At 45.6% G+C, this 27271-nt stretch overlaps 1 protein-coding gene across 1 annotated transcript in view; it reads left to right on the top strand.

Annotated features, from left to right (window-relative positions):
- Positions 1–27271, top strand: part of LOC138304187 (sulfotransferase 1B1-like) — a 341978-nt gene that overhangs the window by 18867 nt on the left and 295840 nt on the right. Inside the window, exon 2 of the mRNA XM_069244035.1 lies at positions 20962–21110. Within this exon, the coding sequence (XP_069100136.1) occupies positions 20963–21110 (148 nt within the window). The 5' untranslated portion in view covers position 20962. The remainder of the gene's footprint in view (positions 1–20961; positions 21111–27271) is intronic.

Here is a 27271-nt window from a genome sequence, read left to right as displayed (position 1 = left end):
GTGTGGTGGGTGTATGGGAGGGAGGAAGATTCATCAGGCATGATGACCGGAGGCCAAACGAGGGGGCCCTGCTACATGTTTGCTGTAGGAGCTGGAATTGGGGGTGATAAGGTGATAAGAAATGTGTAGGAAGTTGGTTCTGTATGTGCTATTTCAAAGTAAGGAATAGCATGCACAGAGTCCAAGGGTTCCCCTTAGAGGTAAAATAGTGGTAAAAAGAGATAATACTAATGCTCTATTTTGTGGTAGTGTGGTCGAGCAGTAGGCTTATCCAAGGAGTAGTGTTAAGCATTTGTTGTACATACACATAGGCAATAAATGAGGTACACACACTCAGAGACAAATCCAGCCAATAGGTTTTTATATAGAAAAATATATTTTCTTAGTTTATTTTAGGAACCACAGGTTCAAATTCTACATGTAATATCTCATTCGAAAGGTATTGCAGGTAAGTACTTTAGGAACTTCAAATCATCAAAATTGCATGTATACTTTTCAAGTTATTCGCAAATAGCTGTTTTAAAAGTGGACACTTAGTTCAATTTTCACAGTTCCTAGGGGAGGTAAGTATTTGTTAGGTTAACCAGGTAAGTAAGACACTTACAGGGCTTAGTTCTTGGTCCAAGGTAGCCCACCGTTGGGGGTTCAGAGCAACCCCAAAGTCACCACACCAGCAGCTCAGGGCCAGTCAGGTGCAGAGTTCAAAGTGGTGCCCAAAACACATAGGCTAGAATGGAGAGAAGGGGGTGCCCCGGTTCCGGTCTGCTTGCAGGTAAGTACCCGCGTTTTCGGAGGGCAGACCAGGGGGGTTTTGTAGGGCACCGGGGGGGACACAAGTCCACACCGAAATTTCACCCTCAGCAGCGCGGGGGCGGCCGGGTGCAGTGTAGGAACAGGCGTCGGGTTCGCAATGTTAGTCTATGAGAGATCTCGGGATCTCTTCAGCGCTGCAGGCAGGCAAGGGGGGGATTCCTCGGGGAAACCTCCACTTGGGCAAGGGAGAGGGACTCCTGGGGGTCACTTCTCCAGTGAAAGTCCGGTCCTTCAGGTCCTGGGGGCTGCGGGTGCAGGGTCTCTCCCAGGCGTCGGGACTTTAGGTTCAAAGAGTCGCGGTCAGGGGAAGCCTCGGGATTCCCTCTGCAGGCGGCGCTGTGGGGGCTCAGGGGGGACAGGTTTTGGTACTCACAGTATCAGAGTAGTCCTGGGGTCCCTCCTGAGGTGTTGGATCGCCACCAGCCGAGTCGGGGTCGCCGGGTGCAGTGTTGCAAGTCTCACGCTTCTTGCGGGGAGCTTGCAGGGTTCTTTAAAGCTGCTGGAAACAAAGTTGCAGCTTTTCTTGGAGCAGGTCCGCTGTCCTCGGGAGTTTCTTGTCTTTTCGAAGCAGGGGCAGTCCTCAGAGGATGTCGAGGTCGCTGGTCCCTTTGGAAGGCGTCGCTGGAGCAGGATCTTTGGAAGGCAGGAGACAGGCCGGTGAGTTTCTGGAGCCAAGGCAGTTGTCGTCTTCTGGTCTTCCTCTGCAGGGGTTTTCAGCTAGGCAGTCCTTCTTGTAGTTGCAGGAATCTAATTTTCTAGGGTTCAGGGTAGCCCTTAAATACTAAATTTAAGGGCGTGTTTAGGTCTGGGGGGTTAGTAGCCAATGGCTACTAGCCCTGAGGGTGAGTACACCCTCTTTGTGCCTCCTCCCAAGGGGAGGGGGTCACAATCCTAACCCTATTGGGGGAATCCTCCATCTGCAAGATGGAGGATTTCTAAAAGTTAGAGTCACTTCAGCTCAGGACACCTTCGGGGCTGTCCTGACTGGCCAGTGACTCCTCCTTGTTTTTCTCATTATTTTCTCCGGCCTTGCCGCCAAAAGTGGGGCCTGGCCGGAGGGGGCGGGCAACTCCACTAGCTGGAGTGTCCTGCTGGGTTGGCACAAAGGAGGTGAGCCTTTGAGGCTCACCGCCAGGTGTGACAATTCCTGCCTGGGAGAGGTGTTAGCATCTCCACCCAGTGCAGGCTTTGTTACTGGCCTCAGAGTGACAAAGGCACTCTCCCCATGGGGCCAGCAACATGTCTCGGTTTGTGGCAGGCTGCTAAAACTAGTCAGCCTACACAGATAGTCGGTTAAGTTTCAGGGGGCACCTCTAAGGTGCCCTCTGTGGTGTATTTTACAATAAAATGTACACTGGCATCAGTGTGCATTTATTGTGCTGAGAAGTTTGATACCAAACTTCCCAGTTTTCAGTGTAGCCATTAGGGTGCTGTGGAGTTCGTGTTTGACAGACTCTCAGACCATATACTCTTATGGCTACCCTGCACTTACAATGTCTAAGGTTTTGTTTAGACACTGTAGGGGTACCATGCTCATGCACTGGTACCCTCACCTATGGTATAGTGCACCCTGCCTTAGGGCTGTAAGGCCTGCTAGAGGGGTGTCTTACCTATACTGCATAGGCAGTGAGAGGCTGGCATGGCACCCTGAGGGGAGTGCCATGTCGACTTACTCGTTTTGTTCTCACTAGCACACACAAGCTGGCAAGCAGTGTGTCTGTGCTGAGTGAGAGGTCTCCAGGGTGGCATAAGACATGCTGCAGCCCTTAGAGACCTTCCTTGGCATCAGGGCCCTTGGTACTAGAAGTACCAGTTACAAGGGACTTATCTGGATGCCAGGGTCTGCCAATTGTGGATACAAAAGTACAGGTTAGGGAAAGAACACTGGTGCTGGGGCCTGGTTAGCAGGCCTCAGCACACTTTCAATCGTAAACATAGCATCAGCAAAGGCAAAAAGTCAGGGGGCAACCATGCCAAGGAGGCATTTCCTTACACAACCCCCCCCCAAACGAAAGAGGATGAGACTAACCTTTCCCAAGAGAGTCTTCATTTTCTAAGTGGAAGAACCTGGAAAGGCCATCTGCATTGGCATGGGCAGTCCCAGGTCGGTGTTCCACTATAAAGTCCATTCCCTGTAGGGAGATGGACCACCTCAACAGTTTAGGATTTTCACCTTTCATTTGCATCAGCCATTTGAGAGGTCTGTGGTCAGTTTGAACTAGGAAGTGAGTCCCAAAGAGGTATGGTCTCAGCTTCTTCAGGGACCAAACCACAGCAAAGGCCTCCCTCTCAATGGCACTCCAACGCTGCTCCCTGGGGAGTAACCTCCTGCTAATGAAAGCAACAGGCTGGTCAAGGCCATCATCATTTGTTTGGGACAAAACTGCCCCTATCCCATGTTCAGAGGCATCAGTCTGCACAATGAACTGCTTAGAATAATCTGGAGCTTTGAGAACTGGTGCTGAGCACATTGCCTGTTTCAGGGTGTCAAAGGCCTGTTGGCATTCCACAGTCCAGTTTACTTTCTTGGGCATTTTCTTGGAGGTGAGTTCAGTGAGGGCTGTCACAATGGATCCATATCCCTTCACAAACCTCCTGTAATACCCAGTCAAGCCAAGGAATGCCCTGACTTGAGTCTGGGTTTTTGGAGCTACCCAGTCCAGAATAGTCTGGATCTTGGGTTGGAGTGGCTGAACTTGGCCTCCACCTACAAGGTGGCCCAAGTAAACCACAGTTCCCTGCCCTATCTGGCATTTGGATGCCTTGATAGAGAGGCCTGCAGATTGCAGAGCCTTCAAAACCTTCCTCAGGTGGACCAGGTGATCCTGCCAGGTGGAGCTAAAGACAGCAATATCATCAAGATAAGCTGTGCTAAAGGACTCCAAGCCAGCAAGGACTTGATTCACCAACCTTTGGAAGGTGGCAGGGGCATTCTTTAAACCAAAGGGCATAACAGTAAACTGATAATGCCCATCAGGTGTGGAGAATGCTGTCTTTTCTTTTGCTCCAGGTGCCATTTTTATTTGCCAGTACCCTGCTGTCAAGTCAAAGGTACTTAGAAATTTGGCAGCACCTAATTTATCAATGAGCTCATCAGCTCTTGGAATTGGATGGGCATCTGTCTTGGTGACAGAATTGAGCCCTCTGTAGTCCACACAAAACCTCATCTCTTTCTTTCCATCTTTGGTGTGAGGTTTGGGGACTAAGACCACTGGGCTAGCCCAGGGGCTGTCAGAGCGCTCAATTACTCCCAATTCCAGCATCTTGTGGACTTCCACCTTGATGCTTTCCTTAACATGGTCAGACTGTCTAAAGATTTTGTTCTTGACAGGCATACTGTCTCCTGTGTCCACATCATGGGTACACAGGTGTGTCTGACCAGGGGTTAAGGAGAAGAGTTCAGGAAACTGTTGTAGGACTCTCCTACAATCAGCTTGCTGTTGGCCAGAGAGGGTGTCTGAGTAGATCACTCCATCTACTGTCCCATCTTTTGGGTCTGATGACAGAAGATCAGGGAGAGGTTCACTCTCTGCCTCCTGATCCTCATCTGTTACCATCAACAGATTGACATCAGCCCTGTCGTGGAAGAGCTTAAGGCGGTTTACATGGATCACCCTCTTGGGGCTCCTGCTTGTGCCCAGGTCCACCAAGTAGGTGACCTGACTCTTCCTCTCTAGTACTGGGTAAGGGCCACTCCATTTGTCCTGGAGTGCCCTGGGAGCCACAGGCTCCAGAACCCAGACTTTCTGCCCTGGTTGGAACTCAACCAGTGCAGCCTTTTGGTCATACCAAAACTTCTGGAGCTGTTGGCTGGCCTCAAGGTTTTTGGTTGCCTTTTCCATGTACTCTGCCATTCTAGAGCGAAGGCCAAGTACATAGTCCACTATGTCCTGTTTAGGCTCATGGAGAGGTCTCTCCCAGCCTTCTTTAACAAGGGCAAGTGGTCCCCTTACAGGATGACCAAACAGAAGTTCAAAGGGTGAGAATCCTACTCCCTTCTGTGGCACCTCTCTGTAAGCGAAAAGCAGGCATGGCAAGAGGACATCCCATCTCCTTTTGAGTTTTTCTGGGAGCCCCATGATCATGCCCTTTAATGTCTTGTTGAATCTCTCAACTAAGCCATTAGTTTGTGGATGGTATGGTGTAGTGAATTTATAAGTCACCCCACACTCATTCCACATGTGCTTTAGGTATGCTGACATGAAGTTGGTACCTCTGTCAGACACCACCTCCTTAGGGAAACCCACTCTGGTAAAGATACCAATGAGGGCCTTGGCTACTGCAGGGGCAGTAGTCGACCTAAGGGGAATAGCTTCAGGATACCTGGTAGCATGATCCACTACTACCAGGATATACATATTTCCTGAGGCTGTGGGAGGTTCTAGTGGACCAACTATGTCCACACCCACTCTTTCAAAGGGAACCCCCACCACTGGAAGTGGAATGAGGGGGGCCTTTGGATGCCCACCTGTCTTACCACTGGCTTGACAGGTGGGGCAGGAGAGGCAAAACTCCTTAACCATGTTGGACATATTGGGCCAGTAGAAGTGGTTGACTAACCTCTCCCACGTCTTGGTTTGTCCCAAATGTCCAGCAAGGGGAATGTCATGGGCCAATGTTAGGATGAACTTCCTGAACAGCTGAGGCACTACCACTCTCCTAGTGGCACCAGGTTTGGGGTCTCTGGCCTCAGTGTACAGGAGTCCATCTTCCCAATAGACCCTATGCGTTCCATTTTTCTTGCCTTTGGACTCTTCAGCAGCTTGCTGCCTAAGGCCTTCAAGAGAGGGACAGGTTTCTTGTCCCTTACACAGCTCCTCCCTTGAGGGTCCCCCTGGGCCTAAGAGCTCAACCTGATAAGGTTCAAGCTCCAAAGGCTCAGTTCCCTCAGAGGGCAGAACTTCTTCCTGAGAAGAGAGGTTCCCTTTCTTTTGCTGTGTTGCAGTTGGTTTCCCAACTGACTTTCCTGTTCTCTTGGTAGGCTGGGCCATTCTTCCAGACTCCAGCTCTACTTGTTCACCCTGTGCCTTGCATTGTGCTCTTGTTTTCACACACACCAGTTCAGGGATACCCAGCATTGCTGCATGGGTTTTTAGCTCTACCTCAGCCCATGCTGAGGACTCCAGGTCATTTCCAAGCAGACAGTCCACTGGGATATTTGAGGAGACCACCACCTGTTTCAGGCCATTGACCCCTCCCCATTCTAAAGTAACCATTGCCATGGGATGTACTTTTCTCTGATTGTCAGCGTTGGTGACTGTGTAAGTTTTTCCAGTCAGGTATTGGCCAGGGGAAACCAGTTTCTCTGTCACCATGGTGACACTGGCACCTGTATCCCTCAGGCCCTCTATTCTAGTCCCATTAATTAAGAGTTGCTGTCTGTATTTTTGCATGTTAGGCGGCCAGACAGCTAGTGTGGCTAAATCCACCCCACCCTCAGAAACTAGAGTAGCTTCAGTGTGGACCCTGATTTGCTCTGGACACACTGTTGATCCCACTTGGAGACTAGCCATACCAGTGTTACCTGGATGGGAGTTTGGAGTGGAACCTTTCTTGGGACAGGCCTTGTCTCCAGTTTGGTGTCCATGCTGTTTACAGCTATGACACCAGGCCTTTTTGGGATCAAAGTTTTTACCCTTGTACCCATTGTTTTGTGAAGAGGCTCTGGGCCCACCCTCCTGTGCAGGTTTTTGGGGGCCTGTAGAAGACTCTTTACTATTTTTAGTTTTGGTTGTCTCATCACCCTTCCCCTGGGGAGTCTTTGTGACCCCTTTCTTTTGGTCACCCCCTGTTGAAGTCTTGGACACCCTTGTCTTGACCCAATGGTCCGCCTTCTTTCCCAATTCTTGGGGAGAAATTGGTCCTAGGTCTACCAGATGCTGATGCAGTTTATCATTGAAACAATTACTTAACAGGTGTTCTTTCACAAATAAATTGTACAGCCCATCATAATTACTTACACCACTGCCTTGAATCCAACCATCTAGTGTTTTCACTGAGTAGTCAACAAAGTCAACCCAGGTCTGGCTCGAGGATTTTTGAGCCCCCCTGAACCTAATCCTGTACTCCTCAGTGGAGAATCCAAAGCCTTCAATCAGGGTACCCTTCATGAGGTCATAAGATTCTGCATCTTGTCCAGAGAGTGTGAGGAGTCTATCCCTACACTTTCCTGTGAACATTTCCCAAAGGAGAGCACCCCAGTGAGATCTGTTCACTTTTCTGGTTACACAAGCCCTCTCAAAAGCTGTGAACCATTTGGTGATGTCATCACCATCTTCATATTTAGTTACAATCCCTTTAGGGATTTTCAACATGTCAGGAGAATCTCTGACCCTATTTATATTGCTGCCACCATTGATGGGTCCTAGGCCCATCTCTTGTCTTTCCCTTTCTATGGCTAGGATCTGTCTTTCCAAAGCCAATCTTTTGGTCATCCTGGCTAACTGGATGTCCTCTTCACTGGAGTTATCCTCAGTGATTTCAGAGTTGTTGGTCCCTCCTGTGAGGGAACCAGCATCTCTGACTATTATTTGTGGAGTCAGGGCTTGAGAAGCCCTGTTCTCCCTAGATAGGACTGGTGGGGGGGAATCACCCTCCAAGTCACTATCATCATCCTCTGTGTTGCCATCCTCAGAGGGGTTGGCTCTTTCAAACTCTGCCAACAGCTCCTGGAGCTGTAGTTTGGAAGGTCTGGAGCCCATTGCTATTTTCTTTAGTTTACAGAGTGACCTTAGCTCTCTCATCTGTAGATGGAGGTAAGGTGTGGTGTCGAGTTCCACCACATTCACATCTGTATTAGACATTATGCTTCTAAAAGTTGGAATACTTTTTAAGAAACTAAAACTAGTTCTAGAATCTAATTCAAACTTTTACCAAACTTTTAAACTCTAAAAGAAAATGCTAACAGGGACTAACACAAGGCCCTAGCAGGACTTTTAAGAATTTAGAAAACTTTTCAAATTGCAAAAATCAATTTCTAATGACAATTTTGGAATTTGTCGTGTGATCAGGTATTGGCTGAGTAGTCCAGCAAATGCAAAGTCTTGTACCCCACCGCTGATCCACCAATGTAGGAAGTTGGTTCTGTATGTGCTATTTCAAAGTAAGGAATAGCATGCACAGAGTCCAAGGGTTCCCCTTAGAGGTAAAATAGTGGTAAAAAGAGATAATACTAATGCTCTATTTTGTGGTAGTGTGGTCGAGCAGTAGGCTTATCCAAGGAGTAGTGTTAAGCATTTGTTGTACATACACATAGGCAATAAATGAGGTACACACACTCAGAGACAAATCCAGCCAATAGGTTTTTATATAGAAAAATATCTTTTCTTAGTTTATTTTAGGAACCACAGGTTCAAATTCTACATGTAATATCTCATTCGAAAGGTATTGCAGGTAAGTACTTTAGGAACTTCAAATCATCAAAATTGCATGTATACTTTTCAAGTTATTCGCAAATAGCTGTTTTAAAAGTGGACACAGTTCAATTTTCACAGTTCCTAGGGGAGGTAAGTATTTGTTAGGTTAACCAGGTAAGTAAGACACTTACAGGGCTTAGTTCTTGGTCCAAGGTAGCCCACCGTTGGGGGTTCAGAGCAACCCCAAAGTCACCACACCAGCAGCTCAGGGCCGGTCAGGTGCAGAGTTCAAAGTGGTGCCCAAAACACATAGGCTAGAATGGAGAGAAGGGGGTGCCCCGGTTCCGGTCTGCTTGCAGGTAAGTACCCGCGTTTTCGGAGGGCAGACCAGGGGGGTTTTGTAGGGCACCGGGGGGGACACAAGTCCACACCGAAATTTCACCCTCAGCAGCGCGGGGGCGGCCGGGTGCAGTGTAGGAACAGGCGTCGGGTTCGCAATGTTAGTCTATGAGAGATCTCGGGATCTCTTCAGCGCTGCAGGCAGGCAAGGGGGGGATTCCTCGGGGAAACCTCCACTTGGGCAAGGGAGAGGGACTCCTGGGGGTCACTTCTCCAGTGAAAGTCCGGTCCTTCAGGTCCTGGGGGCTGCGGGTGCAGGGTCTCTCCCAGGCGTCGGGACTTTAGGTTCAAAGAGTCGCGGTCAGGGGAAGCCTCGGGATTCCCTCTGCAGGCGGCGCTGTGGGGGCTCAGGGGGGACAGGTTTTGGTACTCACAGTATCAGAGTAGTCCTGGGGTCCCTCCTGAGGTGTTGGATCGCCACCAGCCGAGTCGGGGTCGCCGGGTGCAGTGTTGCAAGTCTCACGCTTCTTGCGGGGAGCTTGCAGGGTTCTTTAAAGCTGCTGGAAACAAAGTTGCAGCTTTTCTTGGAGCAGGTCCGCTGTCCTCGGGAGTTTCTTGTCTTTTCGAAGCAGGGGCAGTCCTCAGAGGATGTCGAGGTCGCTGGTCCCTTTGGAAGGCGTCGCTGGAGCAGGATCTTTGGAAGGCAGGAGACAGGCCGGTGAGTTTCTGGAGCCAAGGCAGTTGTCGTCTTCTGGTCTTCCTCTGCAGGGGTTTTCAGCTAGGCAGTCCTTCTTCTTGTAGTTGCAGGAATCTAATTTTCTAGGGTTCAGGGTAGCCCTTAAATACTAAATTTAAGGGCGTGTTTAGGTCTGGGGGGTTAGTAGCCAATGGCTACTAGCCCTGAGGGTGAGTACACCCTCTTTGTGCCTCCTCCCAAGGGGTGGGGGTCACAATCCTAACCCTATTGGGGGAATCCTCCATCTGCAAGATGGAGGATTTCTAAAAGTTAGAGTCACTTCAGCTCAGGACACCTTAGGGGCTGTCCTGACTGGCCAGTGACTCCTCCTTGTTTTTCTCATTATTTTCTCCGGCCTTGCCGCCAAAAGTGGGGCCTGGCCGGAGGGGGCGGGCAACTCCACTAGCTGGAGTGTCCTGCTGGGTTGGCACAAAGGAGGTGAGCCTTTGAGGCTCACCGCCAGGTGTGACAATTCCTGCCTGGGAGAGGTGTTAGCATCTCCACCCAGTGCAGGCTTTGTTACTGGCCTCAGAGTGACAAAGGCACTCTCCCCATGGGGCCAGCAACATGTCTCGGTTTGTGGCAGGCTGCTAAAACTAGTCAGCCTACACAGATAGTCGGTTAAGTTTCAGGGGGCACCTCTAAGGTGCCCTCTGTGGTGTATTTTACAATAAAATGTACACTGGCATCAGTGTGCATTTATTGTGCTGAGAAGTTTGATACCAAACTTCCCAGTTTTCAGTGTAGCCATTAGGGTGCTGTGGAGTTCGTGTTTGACAGACTCTCAGACCATATACTCTTATGGCTACCCTGCACTTACAATGTCTAAGGTTTTGTTTAGACACTGTAGGGGTACCATGCTCATGCTCTGGTACCCTCACCTATGGTATAGTGCACCCTGCCTTAGGGCTGTAAGGCCTGCTAGAGGGGTGTCTTACCTATACTGCATAGGCAGTGAGAGGCTGGCATGGCACCCTGAGGGGAGTGCCATGTCGACTTACTCGTTTTGTTCTCACTAGCACACACAAGCTGGCAAGCAGTGTGTCTGTGCTGAGTGAGAGGTCTCCAGGGTGGCATAAGACATGCTGCAGCCCTTAGAGACCTTCCTTGGCATCAGGGCCCTTGGTACTAGAAGTACCAGTTACAAGGGACTTATCTGGATGCCAGGGTCTGCCAATTGTGGATACAAAAGTACAGGTTAGGGAAAGAACACTGGTGCTGGGGCCTGGTTAGCAGGCCTCAGCACACTTTCAATCGTAAACATAGCATCAGCAAAGGCAAAAAGTCAGGGGGCAACCATGCCAAGGAGGCATTTCCTTACAAAATGTACATGCAATGTTTTGTTTCTTTGATGAAAAATCTAAAAATATATTAGAAAAAATATATATATATTTTCCCCATAACAGCCGGTTGCGTGGACGATGTTAAGTGTGGGGGAATGTACATACTTAGAATGTTGGCATGTTTGCTTTCAATGAGGCCCTTTACCTTGACGTATCTGCCTGGTGATTCATGTATGGCGTTCAGGACAGTTAGTGGAAAGGATTAATGTACTAGTATGGCGACCTACAGCTTTTCATTAATATAACATGAAAGACTTTATTGAACCCGAACTGTTTCAAGAAGGGACGATCGGAATCCATCAGGTGAGGTTCTTGTATTAGGAGCACAGAGTGACGGAGTCGCTTGACTTACAGAAGTGTAGCCGTTCTTTTAACTTTGTTTAAATGTTCCAAGTCATAATTGTGAGGGCTGCGAGTGACCCAGTGTTCATGGATGACGGGGTCCCCATGCTGTCAAATGTAATCATAGTGGGAGATGAAATAACCTCAAGGGTCAGTAGGGTTGTTTGAAGGTCTCAGTTGTGGTGCGTGGGGGTGCATGCCAGAGTGAGCAAGGGCAAAACATGAGACCTAAAACATCAGTTTGTTTAGTCAACTTCCCAACACCCCCTTCTTCCTATACTTCCAATCCCGAAGCATTGCCAGCATAAACGTCCCATATATAAAACAAAGAAAAAAATAAGGTTGGTAATCAGAATGTCAGATGTGGACCATCCGTTTGCCTCATATCGTCTAGATGTGCCAGTGCTCCATTGTAGATGCTCCATGAGGGAAAAATTGAGGGGGACTTCTTGGTTGTCAAAGAACTGGGATTGGCCTTCATGGAGCACTTTGAGTTTTGCAGTGAAAAGAAACGTGTTCAATTCAAGGGTGCTGAGTTTTTGTTTAACTTCATCAAAGGACTGCTGCTTTTGTTGCATCTCGGGTGTCGTGTGGAAAGATCATGATCCAGGATGATTGGTAAGCCAGTGGGTTGCATTTGCAGGCCTTGAAGAGGATGACATCCCCATCGCAATAATGAAGGAGATGCATGATGATGGGAGATGGTGGGGTGGAAGCTCCCAGTGTAGGTCACTGAGCCAGGGACCTATGCATATGCTCAATGATGAATAGTTGTGGCAGGGTGCCTTCTGGTATCCAGGTGGCAAGCCATGTTTCCAAAAAGTGGGCAGGGTCAGGTATCTCTGCGACTTCAGGGAACCCCAAAAAGCAAAGATTGTTACACCACAATCGGTTTTCTGCTTCTTATGCTCATCATTTAAGGGAAGCCATGTGGGAAAGGAGTTTTCTCACTGTAGTTTTGAGGGAGGTGAGATCATCCTCTACTGTGGAGCGCCTGTCTTTGGCCCGTGTGACTTGTGGGCAACGTTGAGAAGCTCTTGACTTAGCAGTGACACATGCCACCGGACTTCCCCAACTTTAGTTTCAGCAGCTTCATGGGATGCCTGGATGGCCTATTTTATAGTCTGAAGGTCTGTGAGAGCGCTTAGGGTGTTGGGAAGCTGCATTTTGTGGCACAGTGCCTCCTATGGAGATAGTGGCAAATTTGTCTTTCTTGGTCTGGGTGCAGGGCCTTTATCTGTCCCTATGCAGTCTGGTCTGTGTGGATGAATCCGTATTGTTGTGTGGTGAGAGGTGCTGCCTTTCCCAGGACCCCCCCCCCCCCCCCCCCCCCAGGCCTACTTAATCCTCCAGGCATGAGGAGCACCATGTCCAGCCTAGATCAGGCTACCAGTTCCAGCTGTGTCATATGACTCCCGTACCAAGAAGTTCAACGTAAGCAGCTCAGTTCAGGGCTTTAGCAGCACCCCACCCATAAGTGTGGCTGGTTATTATGTTTCAAAGGCGGCAACTCCTGTGTGACTTGGCCTGCTTGCTCATTGGTTTGGAGCAGCATGAGAAGCCATAGTCTCCAAATGGGCAGGCCCCACACCCACCGGCGCTCCTCTGCCTTGCCAACGAGAGAGGGTGCCAGCGCTCGCATTGAGGGAAGCTGGCCCACTGCTGCCACCCCTGGCTAGGCAGGCCCACTACAAGGAATCCAACAAGGTTCCATGTGGGCCGCTGCATCCTCTGCATGAGGGTTGCACCCCACCCTTCACCTTGTGATCGGCATGTACAATGGCAGGGTTGGCTCGGAAAGAGACCACAGCATTGGGACTTTGGAGTCTCCTTCCAGCTGTCCCTGAGGTCTCCAGTCTCTTCACTAGGCCGCCATCATGCCTTCCTGTCATTGGCTATCCTCATCCATGCCCTGGGTACAAAGGGGAATTGCTGCGGGTGGCAATGCTATGTGGGCAACATCCCCTCAGGAGAGGAGGAGGGGCTTTTTGGATGGTGCATGATCGAGGGATGGTCCAAGAGCGTGGTTACAACACATCCGCCATCTTGGCTAGGTGACTCACTCCCCCCGCCAAGTAAGGGGCAAATTTGGGACCATTCCTAGATACAGTTGTTAGAAGGTGAGATCTAAAATGAAATGAGATCGACCTCTAGTGAGACCAGGATTGAGGCAGAGTCAGACACATGGCTGAAATCTCAGACTCTCCCTCCTGTCTGGCGCTCCTCCCTTGAAAGAAACACCGTTTTAAGATATTTACCTGGCATAGGAAATGAACTTTGACCCAGGAGCAGGCAGGAGCATTTCAGGTTTGCTCTAAACGAGGTTGACAATCTTTTCACCCTAGCTAAAGGTAAGAGCGGTTAGCATCACAATCAATCAGCATTTAGTTTACAATATGACCAATTTGGCCACACCATGAAACCCAAATCGGAAATAAAGTTAAAGGGTTTTATTACAGACTTATACTTCGGTTAATGTAAATAATTCTCAAGAGAGACTATAAAATACAATATCACCAATGGGTGACCAAAACATTTGAAGAATTGAGGTCTGGTTAGCATAAGCTATACTAAGCACTCGATCAAAGCAATGCAGAACATTTAAAGTAAAATCTGGTATTCTGAAGACAAACGCTAACCAATGCTTCTAAACATTAGGGAAATTTAGTAATCATCTTGATCGCTAGCCAAGTAATGGCAATCCCTCTAAGTAACAAGACACTAATTGGAATGTACTGGGCTTCAAAACAAGGGGACACAAAATAAAAAGGTACTAAAGGATAAAATGAACATCTGGGGAAACATGAAGCTAACTAAGGCCTGCAAAGAGTAAGTAAAAAGGAAAGGTCTGAGCATCTTAGAAGCTCAGTCAAGGGTCTTTTCTCATGGGTCAAAGATAATTCTAGGTCCTCTCAGCAAGCAATTGAAGAAGTTTCGGGCAAAGGCAAAGAGGTCTGTACCTCTGCTCCTGAAATTAACTGAAAACCATAATTTAAAGTCTAAAGTGAATGATGATTTGTCCATTGTTTACGCCAAATGGATTTAAAGATTTCATTGTCCAATCATGGCACATCCTACAACAGGCATCTGCAACATTCAGCAAAATTCCCAGGACCGCCATGGGAAGGTATCGGTCTTTTCTGTCCTGTATGACTTTTCATTAATTATAAATTGGGTTAGTCTTCATGTTTTCTTTTTCTCCATGTGCTGTTTACAAGGTTACTTTCTTAAGGTCTCTGAGTAAAACAATAGCACATCTATTTTCAAACTAACATTTCATGGGAACGACACTTGGAAAGAAATGACACATCAGCAAAAAGAAATGAGCGTTTCCACATTCTGTGAAATGTAAAGGCTAGCAGGTCAAGATTGCCAAACTAAAGCAACATTGATTTTAAATGACACACTTTATTCACATTAAAAACACACATAAATGTTGCAATTGTAAAATCATCATTAATAAATCTTGCCTAATTTCATGTTACACTAAGTTGCAAAAGTGAAAATCCTTGTAAATGCATGTCAGTAAATATGATGGGAACTACAGATTTTTAACATTAGCCTAGGACATTTAAGGCTTATCCATCAAGAAATTCCTTATTGTTTCAATGATAACTATTCACTAATATCATAAGGAAACATATGAAATCAAAATAAAAGATTATATCTTAGTTAATGTGGCCATACCACACACATTAAAATACTAGTCTACAGTGAATGCACTGATACTGATTTTTAGAGCACCATTTTCCAATTGGCTTATCATTAATTCACACAATAGAATATTAACATGATCACATATAGATCAACATTGTGACGTCAAAGGTAGCTCCTAAATCTCAGTTGCACCAATCCCCCCTCTGATGGCCAATCAATCTATTACATCAGATTACAATCTCCCATATCAGTGAGACAAAGCAAAATCTCTGAGGTCAGAGTTTACTAACTAAAAGGCCCCTGCTGTATCTGTAGTCAACTTATCTACAATAGTTGACAATTTCCTTATCTTCAGGTCATGAAGGATGACTCCTACAGAGGGAATCCTTGCATCAAAAATATCTCCTACAATCTCTGAAGCTCTGGCAGCTCTTTGATTTCAGGCATTTTATGTCTCATCCCAAACAGGATCATCAAAATGTTCCATAGAATAAATCTCTGGAAAAACTATGCCTTAGTAACCATACTATCCTTTTGTTGGCAATCTAAAAAAAGCATACTTTTCACAAATAAAATAAACTCCAGGAATTGCTGGGTCTTGTCCATTCAACATAAATGTCCAACTACTCTGAAATTTAAATACATGTCTGCATTCACTTGTCCCTACAGATTTTGTGTCTGTTTTCAACATGGGTTAATAGATACATAATTTCCCCAGATGTTCCCAATCTAATGTCAAGGTAGCTTGACTTCCTGTTGCTGAATAGGCTTCTTCCTTTACCCAACTCCGTAAACCACTCCTTTTCCCGCCTTTGTTTTTCACCTCCTTCTACCTTCAGCTTGTCCCAAAAATTCCTTTTTTACTGGGGTAGGAATGCATGTCAAGTTGTATCTTTGGGCATAAACTGTACCAAATGTCAAGGTAGGCTCAAAGTATCCTCCTACTGTCTCTATACGTTTTCCTTTGGATTTTTTTTTTAGCTGTCTCATGATGGGGGCTTCTGAAAAGACGAGGTCAGAATTTGAGTAACAATATTGAAAGTGTTCCAGTTCATGCAGAAGTCTTATCAACAAACCCCATTGGTCAAGGGAAGACTCTGACATGTAATTTTCTCACTAACTGATGCGTGCAGTTGTGTACAGACATAACATGATGTCAATGTGCTCAAATTTATAATATTCAAAAAGAAAATATATTCTCTTGAGCTATCTATATGCAATTCTTTATCTAGCGTAGGCATTCTTTTATCAGTGGGAACTGTGGAACTGAGGGCATTTGTGGATCTAACATTTCCTGTTCAATTCGATAAGCAATGCAATCTGTTGCAACACTTCTACACAGATATACCTACGTCTACTGCTTCTGTTTCTATTAGGCTCCAGGAGTTCTCTAATTTCAGACTGGTAATCGAAAAATAAAATATAAAAATGCACAATTAAAATGCAAATGGCAGCAACAAAAATAGCAACTGTCTCTTTCAGTCCTTCCATTGTGAGCAAATCAAATAGCAAGCAATTGTCTTTCAAAAAACTTTGTGTTAATTGCAAAATCTTCTTGATTCCCTATAAAGTTTATCAAATGTTTCTACAAAATTTCTTTAGTAAATTTGCAGTTCAAAATCGCTAATAATCACATCCAGGATGTAATGTCTCAGTCTATCAAGTGGCAATGAAATCTCAAAGTTTAGTTTGGCCCCAAGAACAAATTCAAGAATGCAACTTTATGTTTTAACAATGTGTAACCAGTTAAGCAAATTCTCTCTTTCTGTCATCTGCTGTGCAATATAAACATTCAGATGCTATATACTTTTGACAAGGTACTCTCCTTCGCTTTATCTCCGAACTACTGGTCCTTCCTTATCACTATGACCAGACTCTTCAGTTTCCTCTGTAGTAGTTGGGGGCACTTGCTCTACAGATAGTCTGTTCACTTGGCTACTGGTCTCCAGGCACAACTCTTTTTGCTACAGCACTAGGTCCTTCGTCAGCATTTGTGTTTTCGTTGGTCAACTGTTTTTGTCTTGACCCTTCTGTAAGAACTGCTGCTGTTGACCCTTCTCAACGAAGTGCTGCTGTTGACTCACTCCCAGACCATACCTGTGCTGTTTCAGTCACTTGCTCATCCCCCAACAGCTTAACTAACCTGCTCCCTTCATCTCACTGTAACCGGTCCTTGAGGGGCAGGTGCTGTTTCTTCAAGGGGACCTGGAACTTTTCAAGTATGTACAGCACAAACCCAACTGGGGAGACCACTGCACTTCACAGCGGTCGTCATTACCAGAATTAAATTGTAAGGCCGCTTCAACCAAGGTTCCAAGCAGGACTTCATACATGCTTCTTTACCATGACCCAGTTGCCTGGACAGAGGTCATGGCACAGCTCCTGCAGCTGTTAGACTGTAGCTTGTCCAACCGGATGAGACACAGAACAAACCACATCAGCCAGTCCTTTGCAGTAATCCAGTACCATGTCATCTGTAATGTTCACAAGTGCATTTGGAGGCACAACTGGTAATCTCATGGCACAACCTATGATTATTTCACTGGGCGATAATCCTGTTTTCCTGTCTGGAGTACTGCGCAAACTCATCAACACAAGAGGTATTGCATCAGGCGATTTTCAGTGAGGTGGAAGCACAATCTTTTGCCAGTCTAGATTTCAGAGTACTGTTTATTGGTTTCACCAATCTGGAACCCTCTGGCCCTTTACTGCAGTGCAGTCTTTTCTCAACTTGTAATGTCGCACACATTAACTTCAGGACCTGAGTATTGAATGGAGTCTCTTGTTCTGACTCGAGAGAAGTCAGAAAGTCAAAACTAGTTATTACTTCCCTAAGTAACAGTTTTGCTACTGTCAGACTGTCATTTTTCCATGTCAGGTAAGCATCAACCCAACGAGAGAAAACACATACACTATCCAAGACGCATCTCAGTCCATTGCCTACTGTTAATTCAATAACTTAGAGCTGCATTCTGTTGAGAGGTCCTTCTGACCTTCCGATGTGGCTGAATGTAACTGCAGTATGTTTGCCTGCATTCATCTACTGACATGTGACACACCTGTGACAAAGAAGTTCTGCCATCAATCGGAATCTGAGATTAACCTATGTCTGCCGAAAAACTGACCATGACATCACAACCAACATGAGCTGGACCGTGGTGGTGCTTTGCTATAGGTGGTAAGTAACTGTTAAGCATTGCAAGTCTTCCATCACTAGAAACCCAAACATCATTTTGATCTCTTTTAACGCAACCTGCCCTAATCTAACTGGTGTTCTTCCTCGGACACTTCTTCCTGAATTTATTTGTCTTCCTTCCATGTATCTGTAGCAGTTAACAAGAGATTGTAATTTGTCTCATCATTAACCTCATTAACTTAGTCCCCATTAAAGTCCCCATAAAAGACCGTAAAATTTAGAGCACAGTATCTATCTAGCCCCTTCATCAGCATAGTTATTCTGTGGCTCCCACCTTCAGAGTGCTACACCCGCTTGTATGCCTAGTCGTCCCTGATGGCACTCACTGATTGAAACTCCTTTTTGAGGGACCTCTCAACCTGTTGACTAAACATGAAGGAGACTGCCCAGTTGGAGGCTTACCTACCTATGAAAGTGCTGGGAGATGCCCTGCACTAGTTTCAACTGAACATGCTGCTTAAGATTTGCAAGTGGTTCCCCTAAACACAAGAGGTACCATCACCCAAGCTCTTGCCACGTGTCATCTGGACTACGGAAGTTCCCCCCCCCACGTGGGAATCGAGTGTCACCTGTTTCAAAGACAACAGACCATCCAGGATACCGCAACTTGACTCGTCCTGGATCTCCCTTGTCGCACCCACACCTCCCCCTACCTCAGGAAACTCCACTGGCTCCTGGTCTAGAAAAGTTGCCAATTTAAGCACCTCACTCACTGTTGTTAGCCCTGTATGACACTGGACCTTCCTATATCAACCACCGCCTTAGGTTCTACGCTCGCTCCAGATATCTCCGTTCCACCTACCTCATGCTGGCCCATACCCGCCACGTAAGAAGCAGCAGATCAGAAGGACACTAACTCTCCTGTCTCACAGCCAGAACCTGGAACAACCTCCCCAGCAGCTCAGAACCTCCCCAACTCTTCACGATTTCCGAAAGTCGCTGAAAACCTGACTATTCAACTGAAGCCCTGCACCCTGCCAGCGCCTGGATACCCTGGGGGGTGACAAGGCCCGCTCTACAAGTCGACTGACTGACTGAGTGATTGATTAATAGAAGTCCCCAGCCCAACAGGTTTCTTACAGACTTCTATAATGCATCCTGGTCACAGGTGGGGAAGCCCTTCTTGGCAGTATTTCACAAGGTCCTGGGGAAGAGATCACTTCTGCAGGATATGAGACTTGCTGATGTGGTAATCCACAGAGGGGACCAGCCTGTGATCCTTTGCGATTTGCATGTGCCCATTTCACTCCAAAATGTTGAGGTAGAGAGATCTGGGCAAAACCTTGCCTAATTGTCTGGTCAAAGTGGTGAAGCCATCCCAATCTTACAAATCTTGAGAGAGTTCAGTTACACATGAGTACGGTCAAGTCCTCTATCTACCCGATCAGACCATGCCCCCTCCCCCATACATGCTGTGTGTCTACGCATTTCACAGAGGGATTCTGTAGATGGACTGACAGATGACTGCCAGAGATCATGGGACTACAACCTACAGTCGCAGGTTGACATGATAATGTGGGAGTTTAAATGTTGAACCTTGCTCAAAATCGCCCTTCTAGGTTGATCAGCAATTTTCAAAATGGTGACTCTACCGCGCCTTCTCTACCATCTCCAAAACATCCTATACCATGTTCCCAGTCCCTTTTTCTGCCGCCTCAGTGTGCTCCTGCAAAAATTCCTTTGGAATCACGGACCCTCAAGAATCGCTCTAGCCTAATGTTTTAAACCCATCTCTGACAAAGTCATAGCTATCCCGAGTCCCTATTACAGGGCCTCACAACTAGCAGTCCTAAACGAGTGGTGGTTCAGAGGGTTTGAGCATGCACATCGGAGGGTTGGGCACTGCATGGCACACAGTTACTGCACCTGCTGTATGGGGGTGCCCTACAGCCAGCGCTACCTCCGGCCAGTCAGTTGGTATTTATTAAGTAGAGCAACACTAGGGACTGTCTGGTTTAGTTCCGTTGTGTGACATGCAAGACCCCCCTGTGTACCAGGACCTGGTTACCACAGGTAGTAAAACTATAGGGATTTGGAAAGTGGGATCTAATCAAGATTTCTACACTGGGAAACTTGATGTGGGTCATTGCGATCAAGTCCTTTTTGAGCTTCAAGAAAGCTATGCCCTCCACCGCAGTCAGTTCTATTACTACCTGCAAATCAGGCATGCCTTCACTCCATACATTTCAGGATTGTGAGACATGCCTGAGTATAGCCTACTGGAAGACAAGATGCTCTTGATGTTACTCCCTGACCCCAATATCTCTGTGATATACAAAATGCTTGTGGTTGATGCACCAGATTAGTTTGGGCGCCTGCGGGAGGCTTGGACCTGGGCCCATTCACAGATAACGACTGATGGGAGGCTCTTGCGTCCCCTAGGGAGGCAACCATTGCATCCCAGTACTGCATAATACAGCTAAAGTACCTACACCGGGTTTATTTTACAAGAGAAAGGCTGTGGCGGATGATGCTTGTTGCACCTCAGGCCTACTTTTGGTGCAGCGCTGAATGAAGGAATTTTATACACATGATCTAGACCTGTGATAAACTTCATGACTGCTGGGAGGGGGTGCTTGCATGTCTTGGGCGGCAGGGGAGTATTGGGAATCTCTGAGGTAGACGCTCCCAAAAGAGCCTAAATGTGCTCTGCTTCACATCACATATAACATAGATATATGAGGACCCTGCTGTGGCTCGGCTTAGTATGAGCCAGGTAGGACATTGCAAGAGCATTGATGGGTACAGAGGCGCTACCACTGGAGGGTTGGAAGGAGGGATTTGACCACTGCCTGGGATTGAAGCACCCCATATACACTGCATGGGGCTGTTCTCATAAAAAAGGCAGATAAGGCGAGACAGGGCCTTTTATCAAGAGGGATACACCTTGAGACTTTTCAAATACAGTAGTGGTCATTGGATATTGAAATACGTGAATTTGGGATTTCTGTTGTTTGGAGAGGCGGGGATAATCGCTGGATTGCCTTGCCAGGAAGTCGTCCGGACAGGCTTTGTAATGGAGGGAGTGTTGAATTGTTACTGTAATCACTGATTCACTGGTAGTTGCTGTGAAACCAATAAAAAGTATTGTTATAAAAAGGCATAATGATTTGTTGGGGTGCACTGTGGTACAAATGTGTTACACACACATTTCTCATATGTGAACATTTCACTCCCCAGCATGGTGGAACAGCAAGATTACTACCGGCGAGAATGGCAACTTATCCGTGGTGTCCCTATAGTCTGGGCCTTTGCTCAAAATTGGGAGCGGATCGACAATTTCCAAGCAAGGTGCGATGACATTGTGATAGCCACGTACCCCAAAGCAGGTAAGCTGTCCATTCACCAGAGAGTCTTGAATAGATTGGGTATGTGTTTGACCTGAACTCAAGTCCGTACAAAGCAGTGTCTTTTAAAAGATAGAAAACAACTTCAGAAACATCAGCGTCGATCTTTATAACTTTTTAAAAAGTGACCTGGTGGGGACTTATGTTTCACCATGTATGTTTATTTTTTAGCTCAACTCTGCCCCTATAGACAGGAAGTGGTGTTTCATGCTGAAACACTCCAAGGAATCTAACCATACTTCAGCAAATCTGATCCCCAGATTAAGACCATACACATTTCAATATAGAGACCAAACAGCTTTCACTGGCTATTTTTAACCAACTGAACAGACTTTTCAATCTCAAGTGAACCTTTCACATTTCATTAAAAACGTTTAGGCCACATACAGAGCTTTCATTTGCACATTGTTTCCTAGATTTATTAAAAATCAAGTGGTGCTGCGATGCATGAAAAACACATAACTGACGAGTGAATGGAAGACAATTGAAGTAGCAAATTTACAAAGAGGTGCACACCAAAAATGTCATTGAGAATATAAAGGCAAAACAAAGTTTTTATTGGCAAAATATCATAATAAAAAGCAAGGACAAGTTGGAAGTCTCATGAGATTTTTATTTGAGGTATCTCTGCCATTACAAATTTCTACATGCATACAATTGTACAGGGGCAAGCAACATAAAATGTGTACTTTTGCAGAAATTCTGCAGGTTACACATTCAAATATTAGGTTATATTCCACTTGCTGATTCCTTGGTGGTAGAATTGCATACAAAATTACTTAATGCCACTTTAGAAGGTTTGGCTTTATACGGTGTTCTAATGGTAATTGTGCTGCTCATCCCCCCCCCCCTTAAGCACCTCTTTATGAGGCCTGAGTGAATGTCTAGATCAAAACAGTTTCCTACTTCAGAGTAGCTCTCACTGCAAGTTCTTGTGCATACTTGCAAAATCTCTCACCAGCTCACAAGAGCAGCAGTCTTTTCCAGACCTCCATCCTTCCTGTGGGTGACTGTGTACGATCTCAAGCCAAGACTTCCCACTTTGTGTTGAGGCTTCTCATGTCAAAGGTTTCCCATTAGTACCATGAATGTCAATTCACCAAAATGCCCAGGGATAGCGGAAGTGACATCACATGTCCTTTGACCTTCAATTACATTGTTAGCGCGTCTTACCTTATTTGTTATTTTATAAATATGTGATAAGGGGATGCATTAGAGGTTCGATGGACCTTTTGACTACGCTTAGAGGAATCTCACCATCATTACTCTCATATATCTTTGTGAACAAATCCAATAACTTCAACATATGAACAAATTATTTGTCAATTCTTGAGTCAGTAAATGTCCCCCACCATGACCTATACGGCCATGAATAACCACACCTTTTAGTAAAAGTTAGAAAATGTATTTCCCTATATTAACAATGCTAACATCATGTATATTAGTCTCAACACCAAATGATACACATAAATGAACAACACTGGCTGTACAAATCTTCTGAAGAATCTCAATTTAACTACCATGTACTGTTGAGAATTCCAGAATCACAGTACAAATTAATAGCATAAACAACTGTGCAATAGAAATGGCACACATTTAAGTTCAACGTGCGCCACCCCACCCCTGTACAGCGGCATCAGCATCCGTAGGAGCTGGGAAAGAACTGAAGGGGTGCAGTACCACTCGCTGCAAGAGCGGTGCTGGCAGCCCACGCAGTAGCAGGGACTTAGCTGGCAGGACAGCGTCCCCAGCCCAGACTGGAGTAAGGGTTGGACACTGCCACGGGCTTCGGCCACAAGATGCGTGACGCCCCCGCTTGTGGATTACAGCAGATCGGAGGTCGTCGAAGTTGGTGCTTGCTGCCCCGAGGGAGCGCTACTTGTTATTATTAAATTGGTTGATGGTTCTTTATTGGCTACTGTGAGACCATAGTGACCGGAGAGATGGCTTGGACCGTTGTTTTCGCTACCCCTGTGCCAAGTGTAGGCACCTTCGTGCTGTGGTCGCTGTAAGTGTATTCAGTAGCGACACTGTGACGTGAGGTGGGGCAAAGGGCTCTTCTTTCGTGGCTGTTGTGAGCGCGAGTATCTATTTTTGTAAAACATGCGTTTAGCACCTATTGCCACTGGACTGCAATGTATATGTCCCAATAAAGTACAGTGATCTGGTGTTTTAAATCCCATTGGTTGGTCCCTGCAACAGAGAGCGGCGGGGAGAGTTCCCACCCGCTGCTGGGGAAGGCGGGCTAAGCTTGGCTCGCCCGCCTGGGCGGAAGAAGACAGCCGCCTTATAGAGAGGCTTCGAATGGAGTATGCCAAATGTTACAGAATGAACTCATGAAAGTGAGCCCCACTCCACCCCAACAAACGTTTTCTATTGAAACAGAGTAGCGGCTCGCTTGCGGTGACTGGAGGGACAGGTCTAAAGCGCTGGGACCAAGAGGGCATGGCGGCAGTGATGCAGCAGGACCAAATAGCGATCGGGCCTCAACCAGACATACCTGGGCCTGGCCTCGGGGCAACAGAAGACTGGTGTGCCAGTCCTGGGGAGAGACTCGCCAAAGAGGACCCAGGCCCTCCCTGGAGCCAGATTGCACACTGAGCAGAGTGGTGCAGAAGAGCCGAGCGTCCTCGGGAGCCGGAGTAAGACAGAGGGCGTGGCAGACAAGCCCAGAGCAGGCCCGGACATTGGACTCTGGCAGAGGTGAGAGAGCTGGGGCAGGCACCTGGATAGCAGCTCAGAACTGCTATTAGAGTGGCTCTCTCTGCGGAGGGCACATGTGAAGGGAGCCCTTCACCTCTAGACTTTTTGCCAGGGAAAACTCCACCTTTCACATTGTGGCAGCCACGTCCTCCAAAATTCTCAAATCTGATAAAACCTCTAAGAGATTTTCCACTTGTGCCACTAATGAAATAGATACCTCAATTGAAGAGGTTGAGTCTATGTTGGTATTTGCATGGTATTTGGTGACCCAAAATTTAGAGCAAAGAAAAGTATAGTGTTGGATGGTAAGGCCCTTTAACGTGTTACTGATTTTGACAATCTGGGATTTAGATTGGAAAACTCCCATAAATGGTCAGCACATCTGACAAAGAGCACAATGTCCCTTAAACAAAAGACAGGGAATATTTCGAGATTTGCTGCTGGAACGCCCACCTTTAACATCATACCTGCAGTAGATATTTATAAAATGCAGGCTAGAGCGGGTGCCTTGGATGGTGCTGAGCTGTGGGGCTATGGCAAACTCCATGACAAAGAAAGAGCAGAGTTATTTTTTTATTAAGGCCCTGTTAAAGGTTCCCTCGAGTATCCTACCTTGCCTATCCGAATGGATTTGAACCAGTACTCTATTGCAGACATTGCTGCCCTGAGACTGTTGCAATATTGGATCCAGATTTGGTCCACAGCAGCTTTAGACCCTCATATGACATGGTTAGGAGTGTTCTTAAGAGATCCACTGGTTGGAAAAATTCCATGGTGTCATTATGTAAAAAGCAGTTTCCTTAAACTTGGGTTGGGCTCCTATTGGGCGGATCCCTTGCATCGCCCAAAAAAACGCCTTGCAGAACTTGAAGGATGCATACTGGGTGAGTGTACGAATGTCAATTTTAGCAGTTCTTCCATCGGGTAGTATGACGGACTTTATTTTATCATTTAAGTGTCATTATGATTTTTTGCACTTTTTTGATATTATTTTTACATCCTGTGGCAATCGCACTTTATATAAGATTTAGATTAGGATCCTTACCAGTACGTGGTATTACTTTCAGGTGGAAGCATACTGCTAGTTCAACAGACTCTTGCCCGATGGGGTATAATACTTGGGAATCAATTAGTCATGTCTTATTCCATTGTCCCGCATATAAAAAGCAAAGGGCCCGATGGATAAGACCTCCCTGCAATACCATGCACATCAGGGACTGCCATTGGGCCCTTAGGTTTTGCAGAGCTAGTGCCCACGGGCTAGTGGTATGCGCTGTCGCAAAGGTTTTAGTGGCAATATGTCGTACTAGAGAAAGTTTTACACATTAAATACACCATTTATTAAATGACAGAGACCGTGTTTTTAATTGATGTAATATTGCTTATTTTTAGATAGTTGTTTATACATTTGTATTCTATTAGGCACCTTATAACACGAGGAGGACAACACCAAGGTATTAGGAATTTAAATCAATTTGGTAAAGTTCTATGTGTTAATTGCTTGACTCACAATACAAGTTTGTTTAATCATTTTGTTATATAGGTTCACAAAGTTTTAAGATCATATGTATCTTTGTGATAGTTCCTAGTGTGCGATCTTTGTGTTCTGGGCTTTGGTAATATGGAACTTTTATTTCGAGAATTTTATTGTATTCTTATATGTTGCATTGTGAATCACGGTTTTATGTGTGTATATGTATTGCTTTTATGGTACCTGTTGCCGAATTAAAGCTCAAATGATTGAAAGTTCAACAGGTGAACAACATCAACTCTTTGTCAATATCAATTTGTTAAAATTTCCCAAGTATCCCTAACTACCCTTCTGGTTAAAATAGCATGTTTGGGCTTCATGGGAAAAGTTTAGTCAAAATTAATTTGGAAAAACATCTAAACTATGGCTCTACAAAAATGGCAGTTGGTACTTAAAAGCAAAAACAAATCTACAACAGAGGCAATAACATTTTGTTATATCTCTCCTCAAGTTCGGATCAGCAAGCTGTGAGTCTCTTCGTCAGTTGGACATCCGTCTGGTCAGCGTCAGCAATGGACCATGAAAAGGGAATGGCTCAGACCCAGTGGGCTCTAAACTATCTGAACCACATGAAATTAGCAAGTTAGGAGTCAGCATTAGCACAAACGATTCTATGAGGATGGTTATTAAAGAAAAGAATCATCAGGAAACATTCAGCTCCTTAAACAAAACAAGACAGTGTGCTAAGAACGGATGGAAGGATAAGGCAAATGATAAAACAGCAAAAATGGCAAAATGGGCACAGCACTCTCCCTGCAGTCAGGCTAAGTTATAATTTCCCAAAAGCTTCCCACTTCGTCATTGGTCAGAAAATGTTTACAGTTAATTCAATAGAAAATAAAACCCAAATCTAAGATATAACCACAGTGTCTTTCACGTGTCGATGATTGGCTCCTCTTCTCCTGTTCCCATCGTTAGACTTGTCAGGTGACCTTGTTGCAATACGTCCTCCACTCAGTGCATCCGTTGTTGGCTCCTGGGAACATCACTGTCTCACGCCAAAAATCTACAATGTTGCATCTCCTTGTACAAGACATTCTAGCAGGCAGTTCTCATGAGAAAGTTAAAGACCACTGCAAAACGTTTGGTCAGCACAGTGTGAACAATAGATTCATACAATAGTTAACCAGACTTTTCACACTATTTTATTAAACATTGCAGCTTAACATGAGGTTGTGTTGACTAGGCCCAAACCCTCGCTAACATTAAGGCCAAAAAAATATAAATCAAATATAGCATAAAAACGTTTATGTGACATACTACTGTAATTTCCTCTATACATCCACTTTACCTAATTAATAATATTCAATTATTAAAGCATTTCATATTAGATGACGGCCACTCAAGTGGGCACATTTCCCAAGTCGCACATTATTTTCTACGTTATCCTAATTTTTATGCAAATTCTTAACCAATAAAAAATTTAAAACATTAGTTAAGAAATTCAGCTTTCACTTTCCCTCTTCTGATGACTAAATAAGTCCTTACACTTTACATCATTCTATACAAATTTTTGTTTACCTAAAATTTGTATTCACTGTAACCTTTCATTTTTCTCTCCTTTTTCCCTAAAGTACTTCTCCATTTGAATTTATTCCCTCCTGATCATTTCTCAATGTCCTCGTTTTAATCACATGATACAAATTATAAATTCCCCATACTCCTATTAAACAAGTCACAACAATCAATAATATCTGTATTATTTTCAAAAGGATACCCTTTCCTAGGTTGCCAAGCCAATTTCCTACTGAATCAAAACCTTTGTCAACCTTTTCCCAAACTCCAGGTCCTTCCAGTTCCTTCAATTCAGCGCTATAAAATTGTTAATAAAGCCTCTAATTTCTTTATTATTTTTAGGGATAAATGTGCAACAATGTTGCGAGTTCAGCTTTTTACAACCTCCGCCCTC

The sequence above is a fragment of the Pleurodeles waltl genome, chromosome 7, assembly GCF_031143425.1.
Source record: "Pleurodeles waltl isolate 20211129_DDA chromosome 7, aPleWal1.hap1.20221129, whole genome shotgun sequence".
NCBI classification, from domain to species: Eukaryota; Metazoa; Chordata; class Amphibia; order Caudata; family Salamandridae; genus Pleurodeles; species Pleurodeles waltl.
Note: the sequence above shows the minus strand (reverse complement) of the source record. Positions and strands in the feature narration are given on the sequence as shown.